The 23,927-nt window shown below is 37.9% G+C and overlaps 1 protein-coding gene across 2 annotated transcripts in view; it reads left to right on the top strand.

Annotated features, from left to right (window-relative positions):
• The window catches only part of vps50 (VPS50 EARP/GARPII complex subunit), a 131,806-nt gene that overhangs the window by 68,508 nt on the left and 39,371 nt on the right, over positions 1–23,927 (top strand). For both annotated transcript variants that reach the window (XM_058753356.1, XM_058753357.1), the window contains exons 14-21: positions 11,428–11,519; positions 11,627–11,721; positions 12,097–12,195; positions 14,360–14,450; positions 16,622–16,798; positions 17,927–18,045; positions 19,389–19,495; positions 20,318–20,439. In XM_058753356.1, coding sequence (XP_058609339.1) covers positions 11,428–11,519; positions 11,627–11,721; positions 12,097–12,195; positions 14,360–14,450; positions 16,622–16,798; positions 17,927–18,045; positions 19,389–19,495; positions 20,318–20,439 — 902 coding nt within the window. The remainder of the gene's footprint in view (positions 1–11,427; positions 11,520–11,626; positions 11,722–12,096; positions 12,196–14,359; positions 14,451–16,621; positions 16,799–17,926; positions 18,046–19,388; positions 19,496–20,317; positions 20,440–23,927) is intronic.

Consider the following 23,927-nt stretch of genomic DNA (forward strand, 5'->3'; position numbering starts at 1 on the left):
ATTTCAGCCGTTTTTGTATTTAATGCCTCCCTCATGTCTCAGTCTAGTAAGAGATTTACTGGAAAGACTGATCATATGATTTTTGCTTTTGGATGATCCTTCCTAATCACTTTAAGACTAAAGGAAGCAGGGTTGCAGTTACGTATTTCTTAGCTGGAAAAGGGTGGTTTGTTTGTTCTTTTGGATATATGTTTTCAGCTTGGAAGTCAAAAATGTCCTGATACTTGACTTGCTAAAGTCAAAGGTCTTCCTAAAGTCAAAGTTTGTTGTTTTCACACGGGTTTTTCTGGAGTGAGAAGGTCAGGTTTTCTTGTTTTCTCCTATCCGTGTGTTTACACCACAGGAAAAATGTGTGGTTTTGTCCTCTCAAACTTTACGCTTTATCCTGAATCGCTGAAGAGAGCGGAACACTGACCTGAAATCAGTCGTGCCTCTGAGTTTAGACCTGAGGAGACGTGTTTTGAACAATGGTGCGATGTTCTTGATGTGATCAAAATGTTTTTGATTATTTCATGCTGATGTAATTTGCCACTAATGGTGATTTACTTGTATAACTTCCCACCCCCCCCATTCTGCTTAGCCCTAATTTCTGCTGAAGAATTAGGCCTCCGGTGTCAGACTGTCCCGTCAGCTTGGGTCAAAAACTTTGATTGATTTTTTTTTTTTGTGCCTCTCCTTATCATATTATTTTAAATTGAATTTGCTTTTAATAAGAAACCTTACAATCTAATGACCATCTTTTAATAGAAGCCTATTTCCTGCTGTTCATAGTGAATTACAGTTGTACACCTGCATCCTTTCAGATTTCCCAGGAAGAAAGGTTATGGGTAATCAATGTCATTTTACCCTTGATGTCCCTCCTGCATAAGCTGTAAATAAAGAGCTGCCAGAGAAGATAAGCCTCAGTGAGGAGTTGCACATGACATATTATTAGAGTTGTCAATCAACTAAAATTTTAATTGAATTAATTGCACGTTAATTACATGATTTGAATATTTTATGAGAAAAGCTGATGCTGATGTGGCATAAATCAAAGGTGGCATTATCTGGTAGTATAATGTGCATATTAACAGGGGTGCACATAAGTGGTCCGCATGCGCGACCAAAATTAAAAATGCGCTGTGTAAATAAGTTTTGACAGCACATTTGCGTACCGACATGGTTGACAGCTGTTAATGCACAATTACCATTTAGATCGACAAACTGTACTGTATAAGATTTCTATCCAAACTGAACGCATAATCTAGGCTAGCCGCTGCCGTTTTCCAAGCATTTCATTCACTGATGCTCTTTCTTCCATCAGCAGCAGTGTTGCCAAACCCTCCCTCAGAAAATCTCTAGAACCACCCACAAAAGTCTCCATTTTTCACAAAAAGTCGTCAAATATGAAAAGAAAGTAAATACAGGTAAAATTGGTAAAGGAAAGTAAATATATACTTTACAATGACAGTACAATTTTATGACAGTATAAAAAATATAACAAAAGTATAAAAAATTCTGAAGTGAAATTTAGGAAATGCTTTCTTGTAACTCTGCACGACACATTTGAATCAGTAAATTCTTCCTGTGATCTGCAAGCACATGATGGAAATGATGTAAAGACACACAATGTTGGGCATTTGTTTCATGTGTCACCAAAGTTCATCCCTGTCCTGCTCAAATACAACAGATAAGAGATATTATGATTCTCCAAAAACAAAACCTTTATTCATACAAATTTATTTCAGTCAACACACTCTATTATACGGTGGCCGAGAGATCTCAACGTGCTGCAAATAGGAAAAAAAACACCTGCATATTAAGAAAACAACTTCATCAATTTGACAACACATGCGCTGCAAATGCTCACAACACAAGAAACGCAAATACAATTCTTTATTTGGTTATGTTGTGAGCATTTGCAGTGCGTTTCTTTATTTGTTTGTGTTGTGAGCATTTGCAGCACCTGCTGTCAAACTGATGAAGATATGTTCTTGATTTGCTGGTGCTTTTTCTATTTGCATGTGTTTTATACTGCAAAGTGCAAAATACTGCATCCCAGCACACATGACACGATGATGCACTGTCTCTCAGTATCTGGTTGACATGATTGTGCATGAATTGTAGTATAACATTTGTGTCTGTGGTTAAAACAAGATGTTCATGCACTGAGTAGTTGGTGCCCCGATGTAATCATAATTTTTCATATTTGTTCTCCGCCATCTTGAAGCTTATAATGAAATGGTGGTGCGTGTCATCATATCTGAATGGCAGGTGTACTGATGCGTGTTCACTGCACACTGTGCACAGACTCATTGGCATGATTGAGAGTAAATGTGGGAGGTCACGGGCCTCACGGCAAGGTGTGGCCAAGTAAAAAAAAATCTCCAAAAATCGCTATTTGTATTTAAATATAGCTAAAATAGCTCCTTGTCGCAAAAAATCAATAAAAGTCGCAGCAAAAATGAGAAAGTAGCTAAATTTGGTGACAAAATCCCCAAATTGGCAACACGGATCAGCAGCGCTTAACCCGGAAGCGCATAATACTTACTTACCGGCAACCCGCCAAAATAAAAGCTCGCAAAATTAAAATAATGATAATAATAAAAATATTATCATTTTATTTTTAAGTTTACTATAAGATAATTGCATTTGTATGTAATACTCCCTTTTTAAAAAATAAATAAATAGTATTATCACACTTGATTATTTAGTTTATTATTTTTAGTTAGTTATTTTACTTTTAAAAAAAAACGAAATAAATAAAAAAAACTAAATGAAGTGCAATAATATTATTATCACTATTATTAATAAAAAAAATGTATAGTTATAGTTTATGGGTCACACTACATGCCATGGCCCGTGTGAGGACCAAACCAAATCTCCAGGTTCTCAAATGAGAACCAGGCTGAAAAACTTATGTGCACCCCTGTATATTAACATACACTACCATTTAAAAAAAAAAAATGGATTGAGTCAGATTTATATATATATACATATATTATATTTTTGTTAAGCAGGAATGCAATAAATTGATCAAAACTGATGCCGTCATTAGTCACAATTTCCACCATTGTTTTGACTGATAATATTGTTATTAACAGTACATGTTTAATAATCTAAAATTTCAAATTTGCCACCACAGGAATAAATGAATAGATATAGAAAAAGTTGTTTTAAATTGCAATAATATTTCACAATATTATTTCTATTCTTTTATTGTGTTTTTAATTCAATAAATGCAGCCGTGGTGAGCATAAGAGACTTGTATTTTTTTAATTATAAGTTGCTTTGCAATGATATTTAAAACCTTAATTTAAATGTAGAATTTATTTTATTTAATTTTCAAAAGCATTTGTGATTTTTAATATTCTTTTTATTTCTTTTTCTTCTTAGGTTGCTTACTATTTTAGTTTCAGCATTTTTGTAGTGTGTATATAATCAAATAGAAACCATTTATTTCCAACAATGATGCCAACAATTCAGATAAGCTAAGTAAAACAAACATGTTCCTCTTCCACGGTCCTAGTTCAGTTAGATGTAAGGGAGTGTGTGCGGATGGCAGTGTGTCAAACCAAAGACACATTTAGACGCAGTCGGCTTCCAGTGTAAATTCATTACTTGTGCTCTAAAGAACTCCTGCATGTTAGTGATCATTAGTGAGAGGACTCTGGCTTCTTGTGCTGCTCGGTTCATGTTCTGTATTTTCCTCACCTCATTGATTTTTCCTCGAACGGCCTGTCCGGTTAGTCTGCCCCTCTCCTTTCCCAAGAATTCCCTGGGATGCTGAAATCTCTACAATGTGCTGTTGACTGCTTGTGTGCGGCTGTGTAGGAGCGAATGTGTGCTCATTCCGCTTCGGTTTGTGTGTATGTGTGAGGAGCCGCTGCCAGGGAGATGATATTTTTCTTGTCCTCTCCAGCAGTTGGCTTGCAGTGATTTACTCTGTGGCTCTGCATAGCTGCACTCCTCATGGACTGAAATGATTGGGGAAAAGTCCAACTCTATGGTCAGGAGCCAAGGAGCTCTTTGATTCGGCTCCAGAAGCTCAGATCCTGTAGGTTTAATGAAAGAAGCTTAGAAAAGAACTTCATTTTTCAGCCACTGAACATTGTTGGACATATAAAAAACACCTTTAGAGGATCTTTCATTACATTTAAATGGAGAGGTTCAAATGGGGTGTTTTAGATTTCAGACAGCAGGATCCAAATGTTGGAGACCACATATGAATATAAAAATATGTATTATTCCCTTTTTTTGTTACATTATTAAATCATTTAAATGTTTACGTTTGTACATAATAATATTTCTTGCATAATAATGCATAATTATTTACAGAATTTTTTTATTACAAATATTTTTGACCATCCCCTATTATATTTTAACTGCATTTTTTACATTACAGTTTTTCTTAATTTTTCTGAAATTCAGGAGTATTATTCGGTCCAGCTTTTTACTTGACTTGGTTATGGATTTTAATTAACTATTTTATCTTAGTACAGTGCCCTCCACTAATATTGGCACCCTTGATAAATATGAGCAAATGCGGCTGTGAAAATAAATCTGCATTGTTTATCCTTTTGATCTTTCACTCAAAAAAATTCACAAAATTCGAACCTATCATTGAAGTAAAACAATTGAAAGTGGTGAGAAAATCTCATGATGAAATAAATGTTTTTCTCCAATAAATGTTGGCCACAATTATTGGCACCCCTAGAAATTCTTATGAGTAAAATTTCTCTGAAGTATATTCCCATTCATATTAACTTTTTTTTTAGCACACCAGGGTGACTAGGAGCATGAAATTGTCCAGCCATGACTTCCTGTTCCACAGGATTATAAATATGAGGAACACACAGGCCAAAATCCCTTAATCATCCATCACAAGGAGTAAAACCTAAGAATATAGTTCTGATGTGCAGAACAAAATTGTTGAGCATCACAAAATAGAAAGTGGCTGTAAGAAAAGAGTTAAAGCATTGAAAATCCCCATTTCCACCATCTGGGTAATAATTAAGAGTCTACAATCAACTAAAGATATTACAAATCTGCCTGGAAGAAGACGTGTGTCTATATCGTCCTAATGCACTCTGAGGAGGAGAGTTTGAGTGGCCAAAGACTCTCCAAGGACCACAGCTGGAGAATTGTAGAGATTAGTTGAATCTTGGGGTCAGAAACCTTAAAAAAAAAAAAAAAAAAATCAAACATCCCCTACATCACCACATGTTGTTCGGGAAGGTTTCAAGGAAAATTCTCCTCACTCATCCAAAAACAAACTCCAGCATATTCAGTTATCAGACACGACTGAAACTTCAAATGGCACTGGCTTCTATGGTCAGATGAAACTAAAAAAAGAGATTTTTGGCAGCAAACCCACCAGATGAATTTAGTACAAACAGGGATAAAAAAGAACCCCATGTCCACTGTTAAATATACTGCTGGATCTTTAATGTTGTTGGCCTGTTTTTCTGCCAGAGGTCCTGAACATCTTGTTCAGATGCATGGAATCATGGATTCTATCAAATACCAACAGATAAAAAATCAAAACCTGACTGTCTCTGTTAGAAATCTTATAATGGGCCGTGTTTGGATCTTCCACCAGGACTTTAATCCAAAACAAAAATCAAAATAAACACAAAAATGGGTCACTGAGCACAAAATGAATCTTTTACCTTGGTTGTCCCTGTCCTCTGACCTGAACCCTACAGAAAATGAGTGGGGTGAACTGAAGAGAAGAAGTACTAACATGGAGCTATGGAGCTGTGAATCTGAAGGAACTGTGTGAAGAAAATGGTCTCTGATCTCTTATCAGGTGTTCTCCAAACTCTTCAGGCATTATAGGAGAAAACTCAGTTACCCTGGGAAAAGGACGTTGCAATAATTGGGTGCCAATAATTGTGGCCAACACAAACTAGAGAAAGCATTTATTTCACAATGAGATTTTCTCCCCACTTTCAATTGTTTTACTTCAATTATAGGTTGGAATTTTGTGAATTTTTTGAATGAAATATAAAAAGGATAATCAATGCAGATTTATTTTCACAGCCGCCTTTGCTCATATTTACCAAGGGTGCCAATATTAGTGGAGGGCACTGTATTAGTAATAATGCAACTTAGACTCCACTTGTAGGTCAAGGTCTGGGTGCAAAAACGATTTTTCTGTCATGGGACTGTCACTCGTTAAATTGCATGTTATTGATTCTGCTGCTACATTTTCTGGACAAAAATACATAATCATGAGCAGAAATAAACTGTCTGTTCTCTTCATTGCTCCAAGGTCACAATTTCTTTTGAACTATTAATGCAGCTTCTACTGCTCACAAAGTCAATGCAAGTCATAGGGGTGTCCCCGAATAGTCGACGATTCGATGCTTTGATTCGAGGAGCCTGATTCGACTCCCAATCTCACAGTCAAATATCCGCAGGGTGTTATGATCATGCCATTTTGGCTATATGGGGGTGCTCAGTGTCTGATTTCACATCGAACTACCGGTTTTCTCCCAGTAAGTTAATATACAGGCTATTATGATAATGCTGTAAATAAGAATCTTAAAAGAAAGAAGCTTTAAATAAATATTTTAACGTGCATGAATCTTTAACAAGACTCAAATTGAGTGGAAGACTTCATTTTTTTTCTTTTTCGATCAGGTAGGGTACAACAAGTGATTTCAAAACGTTTCAGTCGGTTTATTTATATCGTGTATATATTATCTCGTATAAGATTCATTTGGTTGAGTTACGCTACAGTAAAGCGCTTCATTGTAGTACTATACGGTGATTATCTCTTCAGCGCACGGTGCGAGCAGAACAACAATGCAGAATATTAATAACTATGACTGGCACTGTCATATACATAGCATTATGTAATGTGAACACTGTTATAATAAAACGCTGTTTTTTTTTTTTGTTTTTTTTTAGTGTTTAGTTGTTTCATATGCTTCATTCTACTGGTCATCTTCAGCACTCGCAGCTCAAAACAGAAATGCAGAACTTTATTACTACAATCATATACATAATGTTATAATGAGAGCACTATTGTAAAAAAAAAAAATGTTGTGAATTCTTAAGGGTTTTGCTGACGTTTAATGTTAACTATCTTTTAATCAAAACATGAAACATTATTTACCCCGTTTGTATCTGCGAGGCGTCCGTTACACATTTTCCTTGTGTATTTATGACTGTCGAACGTCTGACTTGACTCTTGGTAATGTATTTTGCCCCGCCCCCAAATATGATACGGCTATCAGTCGACTGTTGGCATGATTCGAAAATTCCGGTTCGACTATGAAAATCCTTAGTCGGGGACACCCCTACATTGTAAAAAAAAAAAGTTGAGCCAATTTAAAATTTTAAGGCAACCAGCTTTTTGAGTTTTCTCAACTTGTCATTTTAAGTTTATACAACACAAATTTGAGAATCTCCCACAAAAATAAGTTGAGCAAACTCAAAAATCTGCTGAAGCTGGTTGCCTTAATTTTAAGTTGGCTCAACTTTTATTTATTTTTTTACAGTGTAGTAAGTCAAGGTCATATGTAAGAGCATCCTTGATTAAAATCACCACAAGTTTGCTTGACAGTGAACATCCCATACAGCCGTTATTCCAGGAATTAGGTGTTATCATCTTATCAATGAGTCTGTTTAGATGCACAGTAATATCTCAGATTAGCTAAACAAAACTGTATTTATCGTGATTGGAATCATGTTTTTTTTTTTTTTTACATTGAAATGTTCAAAGGTATGTGTTCAATGCCTATTTTGACCTATGACCAATAATAATGCAACATTTGCATTTAAAGTACTTTACACATTGTTTGGGTTTTCAAGCATAATCCATGTAAGGTTGTGCATTTAAGCACACTCAGTATTACACAGAGTGTAAGCGTTTGAGCTGATACTGATATCATAATTGTATGTGCCAGGTCTCACAGGAAGGTTTTTTTTTTTTTTTCATTTCAACCCGGGTTTAATATCTTCTTTCCTCTCCCTTCCCCCCATCTTTGTTCATTGTGAAGATATTAAACTTAGGAGGTTAGAAATAACTGTTTGGTTGCTGGCATGTGACTTTCTGAGGTGGTAGTTGCTCACACACCGACCGTTTCTTCCACCTCATTTATCTTCTGATACGTGGTTTGAACGTGCTTTCCCCTTGGGGTTCAGGAAGGTTCCCATCAGCGATAGGGACTTTCATGTAATGAGCGAGGAAAAGGGTAAAGGCAGCCTGGAGCTCTGTGGATTTAGCCTCTGTGAAATATCAATGTTTTGCGTGTTCTGCAGCTGAAGTCGTGATCTGTACAACTAAAGCCGGATGGGATTTGTGAGCGTGTGAACTGAAGCATGATGCAAATCTAGTTTTTTAAAGTATACATGAGAGAAAAATGCTTACTATAAAATCTAAAGCTGGTTTGTTTTTACTATGGAAGTTATTTTCTTCTCTCCAGTGCTACTAAGATGACGTGAAGCCTGCACAGATACAACTCTTGAGTGATGACTCTGTCTCTCTGGGGTTTAACCAAGCGCTGTTATATAAAAACAGTCTTCCCCTATATAAAAGCTCTCTTTTCTGAGCGCCAAACATTCGTCTGCTGCCCGCACTGAGCATCCGCTGAAAATCCCATCAATCAGTGGCACTGAGCTCTTCTTTGAAGCTTTCTTTAACAGTCCCAATACTTTTGTCTTGTTTCATTTACCAGTTTTCCACCAATAGGGTGCCAAAGCTGGTGCCCAATCAGGAACCGTTCTGGATGGTTTCCTAAAAATGTTGGAACCAATGGTTTCTCTCAGCTTAAAGGGATAGTTCACCCAAAAATGAAAATTTGATGTTTATCTGCTTATCCCCAGGGCATCCAAGATGTAGGTGACTTTGTTTCTTCAGTAGAACACAAACGAAGGTTTTTAACTCAAACTGTTGCAGTCTGTCAGTCATATAATGCCCATCAATGGGCATACAATCTTTGGGAGAAAAAAAAAACATGCACAGACAAATTCAAATTAAACCCTGCAGCTCGTGACGATACATTGATGTCCTAAGACACGAAATGATCGGTTTGTGCGAGAAACTGAACAGTATTTATATAATTTTTTACCTCTGATAAACCTCAATGTCCGACTTTCACAACATCCGGTGCGTGACGCGTCAACCTGCTCTGGCACATAGATATATATACATAGATGCCTCATTAGCGATGGTTTCTATGGGCCGCGATACGTAAGGATCTACGTATATATATATATGTATATATACATCTATGTTCCAGAGCTGTTGATGCGTCACACGCTGGATGTTGTGGATGAGCTCAGGATGGTTGGACATTGCGGTGTATCAGAGTTAAAAAATGATATAAATACTGTTCAGTTTCTCGCACAAACCGATCGTTTCGTGTCTTAGGACATCAATGTATCGTCACGAGCTGCAAGGTTTAATTTGGATTTGTGTGTGCATGTTTTTTTTTCTCTCAAAGATTGTGTGCCCATTGACTTGCATTATAGGACTAACAGACTGCAACGGTTTGAGTTAAAAATCTTCGTTTGTGTTCTACTGAAGAAACAAAGTCACCTACGTCTTGGATGCCCTGGGGGTAAGCAAATAAACATCAAATTTTCATTTTTGGGTGAAATATCCCTTTAACCTCACAATGCTTCTGGTTAATGCCACTTTGCAAATTTCCATCACAGAAAAGGTGGTTCCTGGGTGAAAAATTGTGCCAACCTCTGAAAGCAACTGAGAAGAACTGTTAACGTCATTTGTCAGGGGGTGTGATATTCAAATGATCGCAATTAAGTTTTCAGAACAGGGTGACGCAAAACAGTTTAGTTGATGAAAGTCCCACACCTTCACTGCACACACACATCGACTTTAGCCACTCTATTTTCTCTATTTAGAAATTTAATGTGAATATGCTAAGGTTCTCAGTCACCCTGTGCCTTTTTCTTTTGTTTTATTTATTTTTTGATGTTTTTTGTTTTGTTTTTTGTTTAGTCTAGCTTTGTTTGCTTTGTAATGTGTTGTTTGTTTTTTGTTAGTTTGTTTTTGTATTGTTTTGTTTCATGTTTGTTGTTTGTTGTTTTGTTTGGTTTTGTTTTGTGTTGTACATTTTGTTGTTTATGTTTTGTTTTTGGCAAGCCTGCAACATTTTTGGTATGAAGGGTTTAGTGGTCTTTGGCAAGAAAAGGCAGACAGGTAGAGTGTTTCTTTAGAGCATTTGGCTTTTTGCACGAGAGGTTCATGTGTAAATGCTTGTTTGTTTTCTCTAGAGATGACTTACAGCGAGTGCTGAGGTGGAACTGTTTGTGCTGCTCATCAATGACACGATAATTATGTTGTATCACTAAGAGCCTGCTGGAGTATCAGTCCAGAATAAATCCCACCTGAAGGGCTTTTGTATTTAGTCGCTCTCAGTCACGCTGTGCGTATATAGACATTAAGATCAGTCGCCCACATTCACGCTCCTAATACACTCATCTCTTGCTGCACTCATCTCCGCAGGTCGTATCATCATTCTCATCGTAAGTATCCTTCTATTTACATTAGAGCGGATGCATAATGACCAAAGCAATGAAAAGCAGCACTATGAATTCACAATGAACTGACGCAGAAGTTTTTTGAGCTTCCTGTTTCAATTTAGTTTGGTGTATGTTACATAACGGGCACAGCTTCTGTCAGAATAGATGATGCACATCTAGGTGGTAAATTTTGATGACTCTGATAGGTGTCCTCTTTGATTAAACTCACTTTGGTATGTCAGGATGAACACTTCCCCTGATGAGGAGCGACAGCTGCTTTGTTGCAGGAAGAGCTTGTTATCAGTCTGATCATTGTAAGACAGGAGTGTCAAACGCATTATAGTTTGAGGATCAAGACACCTTATGCGGCCCAATTTAATGTTGATGTAATTTAATGAGGTTATAAACTTTGGAATGTATATTGGGTTTAACCGTATTGGGTACATTCAGAGAATAAAAGTATGCAATTAACTTAATTAATTTTATTTATTAAAATTTTATTAAATAATTTTCAATATATAATTTGTTTGAAAACCAAAATTTTTTGCAGTTTTGCAAGCACAGTCTGTTCTGATCCACTTTCTCATGTTTTGAATGCGATTTCAAACATCTTTAGCTGATGACACAATGAAGCAATTTGTGATGGTTGTTGCTTCCACTGGTTTTGGCCACCAGATCTCTCACATGTGAATGTTGAGATGTTCTGTATAAGTCTTTTGATGAAAATGTCCTTTACATTTAGTCAGTATTTCATCATTTTAATACATTTTTTGGAGTCAGTTTTTATAAGAAAACAAGATCCTGGTTGAAGATGCTGTGCAACATGATGAAATCCTGTGCCAAACTGTATCAGACTAACCTGAGCTCCTGTCATAATGGTGTATAATGAGTATACCGGAGTATTAGCTACTTTTAAAAATAACTGTGCTGTGAATCCTGTGTTTGTAGATGATTCCAGCGCAGAGGGCTCAGACGAATCCACCGTGGGCCGCAGCTATGTGAAAAAGAAGCTTGAACATGGCTTAACGCGGATCTGGCAGGTAGGGAGTGTGCTCATTTACTTGTTTCTTTCTCTGTTTGTTCTCCGTTCCTCCATTAGCTTCATGACTTGCCCTCCCACCTCTCACCCTCCACTCTCTGCCCCCAGGACGTCCAATTGAAAGTGAAAGCCTATTTGCTGGGAACAGACGTGTCCAACTTCAAGTACGACGACTTCATTGTGGTTCTGGATGTTATCAGCAGGTAGGGACCAACTTCCTCATTAGTGCTAATTGGATTGGCCTGTGGGGACCAACTTCACCATTTCCCCCACCATCCCTTCTGCCTCATGAGAAACTCCCCTAAAGAGAAAACGGGGCCAGGGGGCATCAATGAAACCGCTTGTTCCTCAACAAAACAGTCATCCCCATTAACAGGGCTCAATTAAAAGGCCATTTTGTGTGTGAAACCACAGCCCTCTGTATTGATCCTGCCTTGGGGTCACTGACTTGTGTGAATAGAAGCGCCATTTTCTGCCCTCGCTGGGACATGGTGAAGTAACTCTTTGGGGTTAATTAGAAGCGTGAACTGCTTTCTACTTTATTTTTTTCTTGTTTGTTTTTCTTTGCCGACTGATAGGCTGATGCAGGTGGGAGAGGAATTCTGCGGCAGCAAGTCTGAGGTGTTGCAAGAGTCCATTAAGAGACAGAGTGTAAACTACTTTAAGAACTATCACAGGTAAGATAAAAAGCCCATTGCCAAACTGACCTCAGTTGCAAAAGGGATTCACTAAAAATGAATAGAGTGCTGTAGCGATTATGTAGCTTTGTAGGGTTATTGCAGACTGTGACCAGCATTTTGCACAATATGTTCATCAACATAATATTCATGAAATGAACACAACATTTTAAATTAATTTTGGAGCTTAAATACAATTGCCAGATGTCACAATCACATGACTTAAATGTCACCACTATCAAGCTTCCAATAACTCTCTTAATCTTTATTTAAAATCTACAATTTGGAAACTTTGAGTTTGCAAGAGTCTGAGTAAAAACACCATGAGGCTGTAAAAATGGATTTGATGAGTTTACCTGTTCGGCATGTTGGCGCTTAATGTCCCTGTCCCAGACAAGTTCAGTAGTCCCATTTTGCCCCTTGTTATTGACTGCCTTTGTCAAGACCACATAAAAGTTTAAAAATCATGAGTGGTTTTATGTTGTAGAACAAAATGTGAAAATATCTTGAGCTTGTGTTAACCAGAGACATTTAAAAAAAATAAAAATAAAAAAACCCCATTGACTTCAGCATGGTGAAAGTCCAAAAATGCGAGTTTCCAGGTTTAAGTACTTATTCCCACACCACTGTACTGTGGCCACTGATAGTGTTGTTTATTTGTTCGTGCTGTTTTAGTGCAGAATTGACTAATTAAACATGCAAATGATTTAACATTGCAAACATGCTTAAAAAATCTGTATGTTTTCAATGTCACAGTGTTCCTGAAGCTCTAAATATAGCATTGCACTAGCAACGCCAAGGCCACATACAGTATGATAAATTCCCAGGAAATGCAAGAAATTAAGAAAAGTGATGTAATTTATCTATAATAACTCCATCAAACCCTCTTTGTGATAGATGTAAATCACATTTGTGAAAATATTTTATATAAGCTTTGTGCTTGAATATATCTAAAAAAGCTAGGTTGTAAAAAACGATTATGTTTTCAAGTACGTACCTGTCAAATGTGTTCGGATTTATAGTCTAAAATGATGAGAGAATAACCATCTGGAGCTTTGTTCACACTGCTGGCAAATTGGATTTGATTTTTAAATCTGATCTACAGGACTGATTCTCCATATTGTCCTTGTGCAAGTGTTGAAACATGATTTTGTGGTCTGTATCCGATGCATCTGCATCAGTTGCTATAGTAATGATATATCTCAAACCAATGCCAAGAGACAACAACTGTGAGTAGCTGTGAAAGGTTGGAAAACTGGTAAATTTGCCTCAATTTGCTCATGTCTTTCACAACATCTTATTGTGCATTCAAGCATATACTGTCCAAAACTGCTGACTCGCTCACTAAGCATTGAACGTTGTGTAGTTTCTAGGAAAGAATGAGTGAAAGGATATATTCAGAGTATATTCAGATAACGACTATAGTTATTTGAGTCAGTCACACTAAACAATCAGATGTAGCTGTCTGTCTGAACAAAACCGAAATACCCATCCCTGCTGCTGTAGTTAGCATTACAAAGACCTTTTCTGCTTGATGAGATGGAGGAGGTTGAAGTACTGTATGGTAAGAGAGCATCTTACCATTATTTATGAATATTCAAGCAGTTGGATAGCATCCATAAAAGGATTATCTGTCAGTCATCTGAACACTTGATCTCTGCTGTCACTGCGTCGCCATTAACACATTGTGCCATTAAAATATATATTGTGTCCTCTGGCTTAGAGGACAAAACGGATTAGTTTTTCCTTCTAGTGCTGTAAATTTGAAGCATTTAAAAATATCATGGATTGAAGACGTTACTAGAGATGGTATTTAAAATGTCAAACACTTCATTTGAGAGAAAATCTAGAGCGCTCATCCCACTTTATGATCATGTGAACTGCCTGTATGTTCTTTAGAGATTAGTGGTGGACTTCCACTTTGTGCTTACGCAGCGTTCAACATGAATTATAATTTTTGATGTTGACATTTTGTACAAGGCTGCTGGCATTAACCTTGTCTGGCAGCGGGCCACTTTGACACTCATCATAGCATGACTTGCTCTAACCTTCTTCACTGATCGACTGTTTTTGCCACACCATTTCTCTTTCAGTGAGTTGAATGGCAAAGGGTCTTCAGTTGACAAAACCCAACCTCTTGTCATTTCTCCTTGTACCCCTGCAGAACTCGTCTGGAGGAGTTGCGAATGTTTCTTGAAAATGAAACATGGGAGTTGTGCCCTGTGAAGTCCAACTTCAGTATTGCCCAGCTTCACGTAAGTCCTAATGCCACAGATAAGACTTTGAAATGCTGCAATGTGACTTTTATTCATGACTGATCTCGACCAACTGGCATCGCTGGCAGTCTTTTGGGATTTCACATTTGCATATGAAGATGAGGCGGAGAGTTTTTGTTCTGTGCGTGCTTCGCAATGATAATCAACACATGGCTACAAGCCAAAGGCACACGAACATACTTTCTTACATAACAAGTGCTGTTCATAGACACATTCTCATGATTAGTGGGTCAAAAAGTGTTCTTTATGTGAGCAGTGCAGGAAATGAGATCAGTCCACGGTGGGTGGTTTTCTAACCAAACAGAAGGCGTTTTTGTAGATCATCTTCCTTCGGCTTTCCCGTCTTGCCGTAATGGAGCGCTTTTATATGCATTTTAAATCTCAGGAAAGGCTTGACAACTTGATGAATGAGGGTAAGCATCATCACTGATTGTATTCCAACATAAGCTGTTTTCTCTTCTAGTCAGGGTGTCATCCGTCTCAAAACAAATTACACCCTAGAAGGCAAGTATATTCACCCGAGAGTATCCGTCGAGTAAACCGAAATGCATCTCTTTCAATTATTATATGCTAAACAGGGTCTTTGGCTCGATAAAGTGTTCTCTGATAGACCTTTTATGCTGTTTTGTGCAGAATATACAGGTATTTTCTCAAAAGAAGTGCCACTAGTTTTGTGTGGTAGAGAAAGGCGGTGTTGAATAGCACATCAGTGAATGGCATAATCAGTGGTGCTCTTTAATGAGCTGTATTTGCATAACGACTTCTTGTTGGAGCTTTAATGTGCAAAGCGGTTTAACTGTGAGAAGCTTTAGGCCACTTAGCGCTCAAAGCTTTTGCACTTTCACCCTTTGCTCTTTTAATTTAAAATTTAATTTAAATATATATATATATATTAACTGAAAGTTTACTGAAGTGCTTTGAAACAATCTGCGTTATTTTCTGTTGATGTAATTTCAACTGAAACAGGAAGAGAGGGTGGGACATGTCAAACAGTCCCGCCCCCTTTTTAAAAAGCCAATAGCATTTCGTTATATTAGCTTGGGCCAGAGCCGTTGAGATTGGTAAAGCCGCATTTGCCACAATCTCACCATATCGCAATAAAATGTCATTCTGTGTAGAACTTCACACTTGATTTTAAGGCCCTGATAATACTCGCAGTGTTTTTTGCTTAGGGGTAAAAAGACGTTTGAAATACCTCTGATGAATATGTAAATGTGTGTTGTGTGCTTCCCTATCAATTATAAAGTAAAAATACAACAAAATGGACAGTGGTGAGAAAATAGCAGGTAAGAGAGCATCATATCATAACGATGTGGATGTTACCAGCAGCCATATCACCCTGCAGCCCAAGACTGAAGCTAAGCAGGGTTGAGCCTGGTCAGTACCTGGATGGGAGACCTCCTGGGAAAACTAGGTTGCTGCTGGAAGAGTGAGGCCAGCAGGGGGTGCTCACCCTGTGGTCTGTGTGGGTCCTATAGCCCCAGTATAGTGATGGGGACACTATACTGACAAAAAGCACTAAAGTCTTTCGGATGAGATGTTAAACCGAGGTCCTGACTCTCCGTGGTCATTAAAAATAGTTTTGAGTGCCCAGAAAAGCACTATATAAATGTAAGGAATTATTATTATTATTATTATTATTATTGTTGTTATGTTTGCACCAGCTCTGCAGTTCGGCACTTCAGTCAAGTCATGTCACATCACATTTATTTATATAGCACATGTAAAAACAATGTCAATTTCTGCTATAAAGCAGCTTGCCAGAGTGCTAATGTTTTTACTCGCATTTAACCTTGACTGGCTAAACACAAGAAATAAACCAGAGTACACTACCTACTATCAATCACCAGGGGCCAATAGAAATTGCTTTCCAGAAAGTTTGCTTTGGCAAGCTGTATCGACTGTAACAAACTATGTTTTGGCCAGATTTTGTTCAAATTAATGTCACACTAGTTCATTCTTCAGTTTCGCCTGAAGTATATTGAGATACTTTTTTTTTTTTTTGTCTCCTCTTTGGACCTTCAACCAGCACAAACAATTAAATTAAACCCAGTCCACCTAATCTCTACCTAGCCTACATTTTTAGCTTTTGATCTGTGTGATATGAAATCTGATACCTTTGTTTTGTTTTGTTTTCCCCTCTTTTTCAGGAGTTCAAGTTCATGGGTCAGTGTCGTTCTCCTTCAGTATCTCCCAGCAGGCAGCCAGAATTCACAGAGCTGGTGGAGCTTTCTCTATTTGAGCAGTACCTACAGGGAGGAAATCCTTTTGAAATGCAGATTGACAACAAGGAAGAGGAGACAGAGGATGTCCTGGCTTCTAATGGGGTATATAGCAATTTAAGAAACACAAATGTCATTCAGAGCAACATATAGGTTTTAGCAATATTTAAAAAGTCAAATTACAGTAAATGCCAGCTGTTTGGGGGGGGGTCTGATGATTATTTTCACAGACATTTTGTTTTAAATCTCTTAATGTACATTCAGTTTTTGTGTGAACAAAATTTCTGTGCATCTCTTGTATATGGATAAATACCAGTAATTTCTAGGCCATCTAAACTTGGTTCCTCTATATTTCAGTATTTTCCTACAATATTAAACACAGGTCAACAATATTTATGCTCTACCATTTGGCATCAGGCTTGAGCAAACAAGCATTTTATAAGGGTTTACGGTTACATTTATATTCTTATTAGATGCAAAACCGACTGCTGAAAAGGAGAAAATAAATGAGTGAAAATTTGATGCGTAAATATTTTGTAACGTTAAGTGGCTCATTGTCCATATAACTGTTGACAGAAGCCATTAGTTCTATGTGGAGAAAATACTCATCGTTATTAAAGCTCTGATGTGCTCGGCGTCTCTGATGATGCTCCTGTAATGAAAACAAACGCTGTATGTTGATGACTGAGAGTGGGAGCCCTTGGTACAAGTGCTTTTACCCTGAGAGAGAACAAAGTGTTTTGCATAGTAATGCCTGCCGTTTTAAGGATTCCATGCTGTTTTGTTAGTCACTACATCCATCAGTTTTAAGGTAAATTTGTTTAAGGTTAGATTTATCTATATTGGATCTGCATCATGTTTTTGACGCTGGTGCATTAAAGGCCTTTTATTTCAAGGCCAGCTCTGAATCTCGGAGAATTAAGGCTGAATAATTGTGCTATTTTTATGATACGCTTTGTATAGTTTCATAATTTACAGATCTCTTTCTGCTGGTTTTACTGGTCTTAGATGGCTTCTCAGCCATCTCCCAGTCCATCTAAGCTGATTTTAAGATGGTTTTGGTTGTCTGTTGGAAGAAAAGTGGTGGTCTGTTGTTCCAAAGAAAAAGCATTTACTGTATTTTAAATAGAAATATTTTGTAATGTTATTAAAGTCTTCACTTTAAAATCAGCTGAATTCATTTTTTGTCAATTTTCAGCTTTTATGACTCATTTTGGTTTCCTCTCTCTGCAGTATGAGTCAGATGAGCTGGAGAAGAGTGTGTATCAGGACTACGACAGTGACAGCGATGTACCTGAGGAGCTGAAACAAGACTTTGTAGATGAACAGACAGGAGACGCTCCAGTGAAGAGGTCAGTTCTGAGTCATCATCCAGATGCTCACGTCACACAGGACCACCTCTAGGTTCTGTATACTAAGTAATTGCCCAACAAATGGTATGTCGACAGTTAGTTTACATATGCACGGTTTGATTGGTGTCCTGTTGGCACGTTTTCATGAATTAGTGTGCTGTAGATCCAGGTCGCTCATGAATCGGTTCATTAACCCCAGACAAGGTCAGGAGGCAGTAAACCTCTCATTTATGGACTCTTGTTGCCTCTCAGGCAGCAGAAATAGTTTAAATTCACACTGTGTACAGTGAACACACAAGCTATCATTAGCCTCTTATCAGCAAGAAAGGCTTTAATTATTTTATGAAGAATGAGCCTTTTAAGTCCACAAGGCTGCCGTTTAGAGCCATTCGGGGCTTTGAAGTTAAATAAAACAGTCTCAAGGAGATTGTTAAAATGGCTCCTTTTGGAATTACATCACGTGGTTGTGTTTTGCCAACTACATGAGTGTGCAAACTGTAATTTTTTTCTTTTTTTTTTTCTTTTTTTTTTTTACATTTCATAATTGCTCTTGGCTTGGTCTCCGTGTCTAAGTGTGATAGAAATATCATAAATCAAGGAAATGATTAGGAATGTGATTAAGCAGTGAACCCTGATGAATATTTAATGCCTGTTTGTTCCTCACAAAGATGACTGACAGTTCTCCCTGCAGTAAATCAGCTGGCACAATCCATGTTGTGACACTTCATTGTTAGAGACTGCCACATTTTGAGGGCTCTAACGTTTTGCATATTTAAAATGACAAGTTTTCTTAAACGCAATATGGTGACTCTTGCTCACAATCTGACTTGATTGCTTGTTTAGAATACATCTGGGTTCAATACAATTTAATCTCTGTTGACAGAATTTATGTTGATAATGATAATCACCAAAGAAGTCATTTCAAATTGCCACTCATTTTCTTTAAAAAATAAAAAATGGAGGTTATAGTGAGACACTTGGAATTTTTAAAACGTGTTTATTATTTGAACTATAAACCTGTTTCAGTCATATTTTTTATGCATTTTTTGCATTTTCATTGCTGCAAAATTACAAACTTGGATATAACTTTACACAGAAATGGTTGGCGAATAAATTTGTTCACGTTAAAGTCATGTTAACGCGCACATTGTACATATGATCTGTGATAAATATCATACCTTCATCTGTTCTGCAAAACCCAGAACACTCACTTCAGTTCAATCTGAACCCAGGTTAATGACGGAAGTGTGTGAATGAGACTCTTCAGTTTTAAAGGTCATTGAACTCTAATGCTCCTAATATTCCTGGATCTCAGTGTTCCTGCTCTGTCCTCCCTTAATTAGCGTGTCCAGAGAGACACTTCGCAGCCGGAAGAGGTCCGACTACAATCTGAACCGAGCCAATGCCCCCATCCTTACCAACACCACCCTCAACGTGATTCGTCTGGTTGGTGAGTAATTGACCTTTGAGCTTACACCCATGCAGGTCTGATGGTGCATGATAAAGTTGACCCTAAGCAGAAGACCACAGTTTGCCCTCTAATTAACAGGCTAATAGCTCAATTACTATGAAAGAGGTGCGTTCTTAGAGTCAGCTGTGTTCTGTTTCAGCTTCCGGTCATTAACTCCATTCCGAGCATGTGCCTGCTCATCTCTTCAGGTTCATTTGAACGCATGTTTTACGTGTTGAATGAGATGAAGGCTGTGACACCATTCATCTTTAAATGTTCGGTGTTAGGCAAACAGAATCTAATTGCAAAAAGATGCTGTCATGAACAGGTGTGAATTTTCTTTTTTGATAAAAGCGCTGATGTTGTAAAATTTTGGTTTAAAATGTTTTGCTGAAATCAGCTGGAATACTTTTTGCATTCAGGTGTTAAAATGGATTAAACACCATTTGGTAACTTCACCAGTGTTTTAGAAGACATCCGTTTTGATTGACTAGTAAGAATCTTGTTTCTCAAAATATTGAGCCCTTTAAATTATTTTAGGGGAAGAGGAAGGAAAATGGCCATTTACTCACCCCCAAGTCGATCAAATGACACACAAAATAAATAAATAAAAAATATTGTAAAAAAGGTATTATATTTGAAATATGGCACAAGGGCTTTGAATGGGACATTTGCCAAAGTATTGCATTTCGGTTCTGTATATCTACATTATTTGCATTCATATTTCCCTTTGCTAAATCTTTGGTTTTATATTCTGAATATTTGTTTGCCTCTCATCTATATTTCACTTCTTTTTTTTTCTGATTGATTTTGCTTTTATAGGAAAATACATGCAGATGATGAACATTCTGAAGCCCATCGCCTTTGATGTCATCCACTGCGTGTCTCAGCTCTTTGATTATTACTTGTATGCCGTCTACACCTTCTTTGGCCGCAATGACATGGTATGCATTTCAAAGCAGTTTTGTTCTCCTCCATGTTCGGTGTTAATACTTAACATTATGCAATATTTATTATATACAATTGGATCCTTGCTGTGCTGTGCTGTGCTGTTATATATTTTCTCTGGATGGGCGTGTTCATTAAGAAAAGCCTGCCAGTACACTCGTTGTTTTTTCTTCTAGTGTTTGCAAGCCTCATGGGCATTGTTCTATAATTACTTCCATTATCACGTGAGCAAGTGTTTAGGCGTAGAGTTTGCCTCAGGAGGCTGGACTGTGAACATCAAAGAAAGGTGAAAATGTTTAAATGAATTCTCAGTCGCTTATTTGCACCATTTCTAAAAATCAGGTTTGTAGTAGTAATTTAACTCTACTGTAACTTGCATACACAAATGGATAGATGTGCTTCACTGACCCTTGAGTTTGGATAAAGAAAATTGCGTTCATGTCTAGAATTGTTGAATGATTTCAATGCAGACCTCTCTATAGGCTTGTGCCCTCATGCTACAGTTCTCGAAGCTTTCATAAGCAAAGCTTTAGGCTAGATAAATCAGTTTCGAGAGCCGTGCCTTCCTAAATAAAATTAGACAGCAGCTCAATTATCCTCATAATTGTCACTCTTTGAGACTCAATAAGCCGTATCTGAAGAGTCTTCAATGCCTTCGCCACAACAGCAGTATCCCACAATATACTGCACTTTAGCATCTCCATAGAAAGCAGCTTGTATCTTGCTCCCCAGAGCACTCTGGTTATTTTCTGTGCACTGTCCCAAATGACCTTACAACAAAGCCACCTCATCTGCCCAAACGTTACTGGAATAATGAATCTTACATGGAGTTGCCTTGTTTGCTTTGATTTCCCAGAAGGCAGAGACCCCCACTTGTTGCAATGCAGCTGTTTTAGCTCCCTAAGACTCTGGTAACATAGTAAGGGCACTGTTAAAATAGTTCAAATAGACACAGTGGTTCAACCATGATTTTATAAAGCTACGAGAATACTTTTATATCTTTTTAAGAAAACTAAAATATCGACTTTATTCAACAATTTCTTCTCTTCCGGGTCAGTCTTCACCGGTTGAACCACTGCCATCACGTGGACTATTTTAATGATGTCCTTTCTACCTTTCTACCTTTCTGTTGCTGTCTATGCAGGGTCAGAAAGCTTTCAGATTTAATCAAAAATATCTTAATTTGTGTTCCTAAAGCCCGGCTCACACTGTGCGATTTTTTTAAAAGTCCTTTAGGATTGTACTTGTCAGACTGTACGAACATGATGATTATGTCACACTATGGGATCTCAGTTGTCATTAATGTCAGACTGTACGACAGTCAAGACGAGTTAAAAACGGGTGCGCGCAAGAAAACTTGTCCGAAGTTTTACATTATCAACCCATACACGTCCAGTGACTGCGATCTGCATTGCACGCGGCACCGAAATGTTGGCTGTCATGAAAAGTATACAAACGGCGGCAATACCGGCGTGTTTAAGAAGAATAGTGTATGTATTCATACACACGCACATGAAAACAGCGGCGCAACCAGTGTTTATATAAAAAAGAAACATATCAGATGAATTCCGTGAGTGGAGGACGGGAGCGCCGGAGTTTATAGCTGATAGAATAATTCTCAAGCATTAATTCTGCTCATAGCTTGCCTTGAAAAACGGAGACAGTTTGATATTCGTCGCAGGGGTAGTCACACTGCAGGACTGTGCGCCAAATCTTCTGACACTGCCAGAATTTCGTCGGAGGTGAAATTTGATCGCAACAGCCATTAATCGGCTGTCGGTGAACATGTCAAACCAGCGATCAAAGACTACGGATTTTAGCCTAGGATTATAGGAATCTTTTAGGATTTTCAAAATTTGTCCCAGACGACCAAATCGTGGCCAAAATCGCACAGTGTGAGCCGGGCTTAAGATGAAAGAAGGTCTTATGGGTTTGGAATGACATGAGGGTGAGTAATTAATGACAGCATTTTCATTTTTGGGTGAACTATCCCTTTAAGGTTTGAGCCTGTCAGCTATCCTAACATGGGACTCCTGTTTGTCAGACCTTTGTGAAGTAAAGTTTTGTGAAGCAATTTTCAATGGCATTGTCTGCTGCTCAAATAGGTCCATGCCTCTACCTCTGCAAGCTGACAATGTGACTTTCCTTCCCAGGAAGTTTGAGAGTTTCAGGACTGCCTTGCCTACTTCATAAAGTCATGGGCCTTTTGAACACTATTGCAGGTGTAAATGAATTCCTGAGTGCGGAGGGAGTGACATTGAAGGGGCATTGCATTTTCTCACTGTTTTCCACCTATGTGAGCTGGGAGAGTCTGTTGAGGAAGGCAAGCTTGTTAAACAGCGTTGGAGGCCATAATAAAGCTGTTGGTTGTTGGGGCATTGGTTTGACAGTGGCAGCCCAAGGGCATCTGACTGAACCTGTTAAAGACGAGAACTACCTGCTGCTCTTGGACTTCTCTTCTTGGATTTTCAGACCTCAACTGCCTTGCAAACAGACCTCGACATTCGCATTTTCCACCTTGTTTCACAGCTGCACTTACTTACCCAGTTCACTGTTGACCACCTCAAAAAGATGTTCGTTCTTTGTAGTCTTCAAGAAGCCATGAACTTTTTCTCTGGGAAGAAGAAGCTGAACAGTTGGATCCTTAGTGTGCCGATAACATAATTCAGTTCCTTTGTTTCATTATTAATATCCTGACGTTTTTATGAGAACTAAACAACAAAACTAAACCTATCAATAATACCAGCATGTCAGTCTAGGCTTTGATTGGCCTTACCAGTGACGTGCTATTTTCTAAATGGAGTCTATGGCCTTCATCAACTGTAAAATAGTGTTTCTCTCATGGGATTTGACGGTAGTCTTTAATCGTACCACACAAGCCAGATGGGGTTGAAACATTTGTCTTACAAAACAAAAAGATCTCTACACTTCATCTGTCATGCGCTGAATTCTGGTCCCAGTGATGCTTTTATGGCCAAACACTCAGCAGCCTTCAGTGATTCCACCTTCCATGTTTTTTTTTTTCTTCTAACATTTTTGTTTTCATATTATCACAGAAGTGTTCCATTTGCACTCTGTATGCTTTGCAAATAATTGTTTGTTTGCGATGCTGAGCCAGTGCTAAATCAAAAGTAAATGCTTTCATGCTGGTGGATTGAGGCCAGTGCCCTTGCACACTATAGAGCAAGAGTAAAGTCTTCTGCACTCTATTTGGCCTTCGCGTGTGCTTTAGCATCGTTATAAGTCGTGATTTCACTCCCAAAGAAGAACATTCCTGGACAGACATGGGTCACATACAAGGGCATTTTAAAAACTGAATGAGATGAGGGGCCATGAGAAGAATCGAGCTTCTAGATCCATTGATCTGGACAGAGTTTCAAGTGTGATCTGGATTTCATGACTTGTTTTCTAAATACCTGACTTTTAATTCCACATATTTGGATGAGGCTTTGCTGATGTGCAAGTTTTCACTTTTTGGCTTTTT

The sequence above is a fragment of the Onychostoma macrolepis genome, chromosome 19 (genome assembly GCF_012432095.1).
Source record: "Onychostoma macrolepis isolate SWU-2019 chromosome 19, ASM1243209v1, whole genome shotgun sequence".
Taxonomy (NCBI): domain Eukaryota; kingdom Metazoa; phylum Chordata; class Actinopteri; order Cypriniformes; family Cyprinidae; genus Onychostoma; species Onychostoma macrolepis.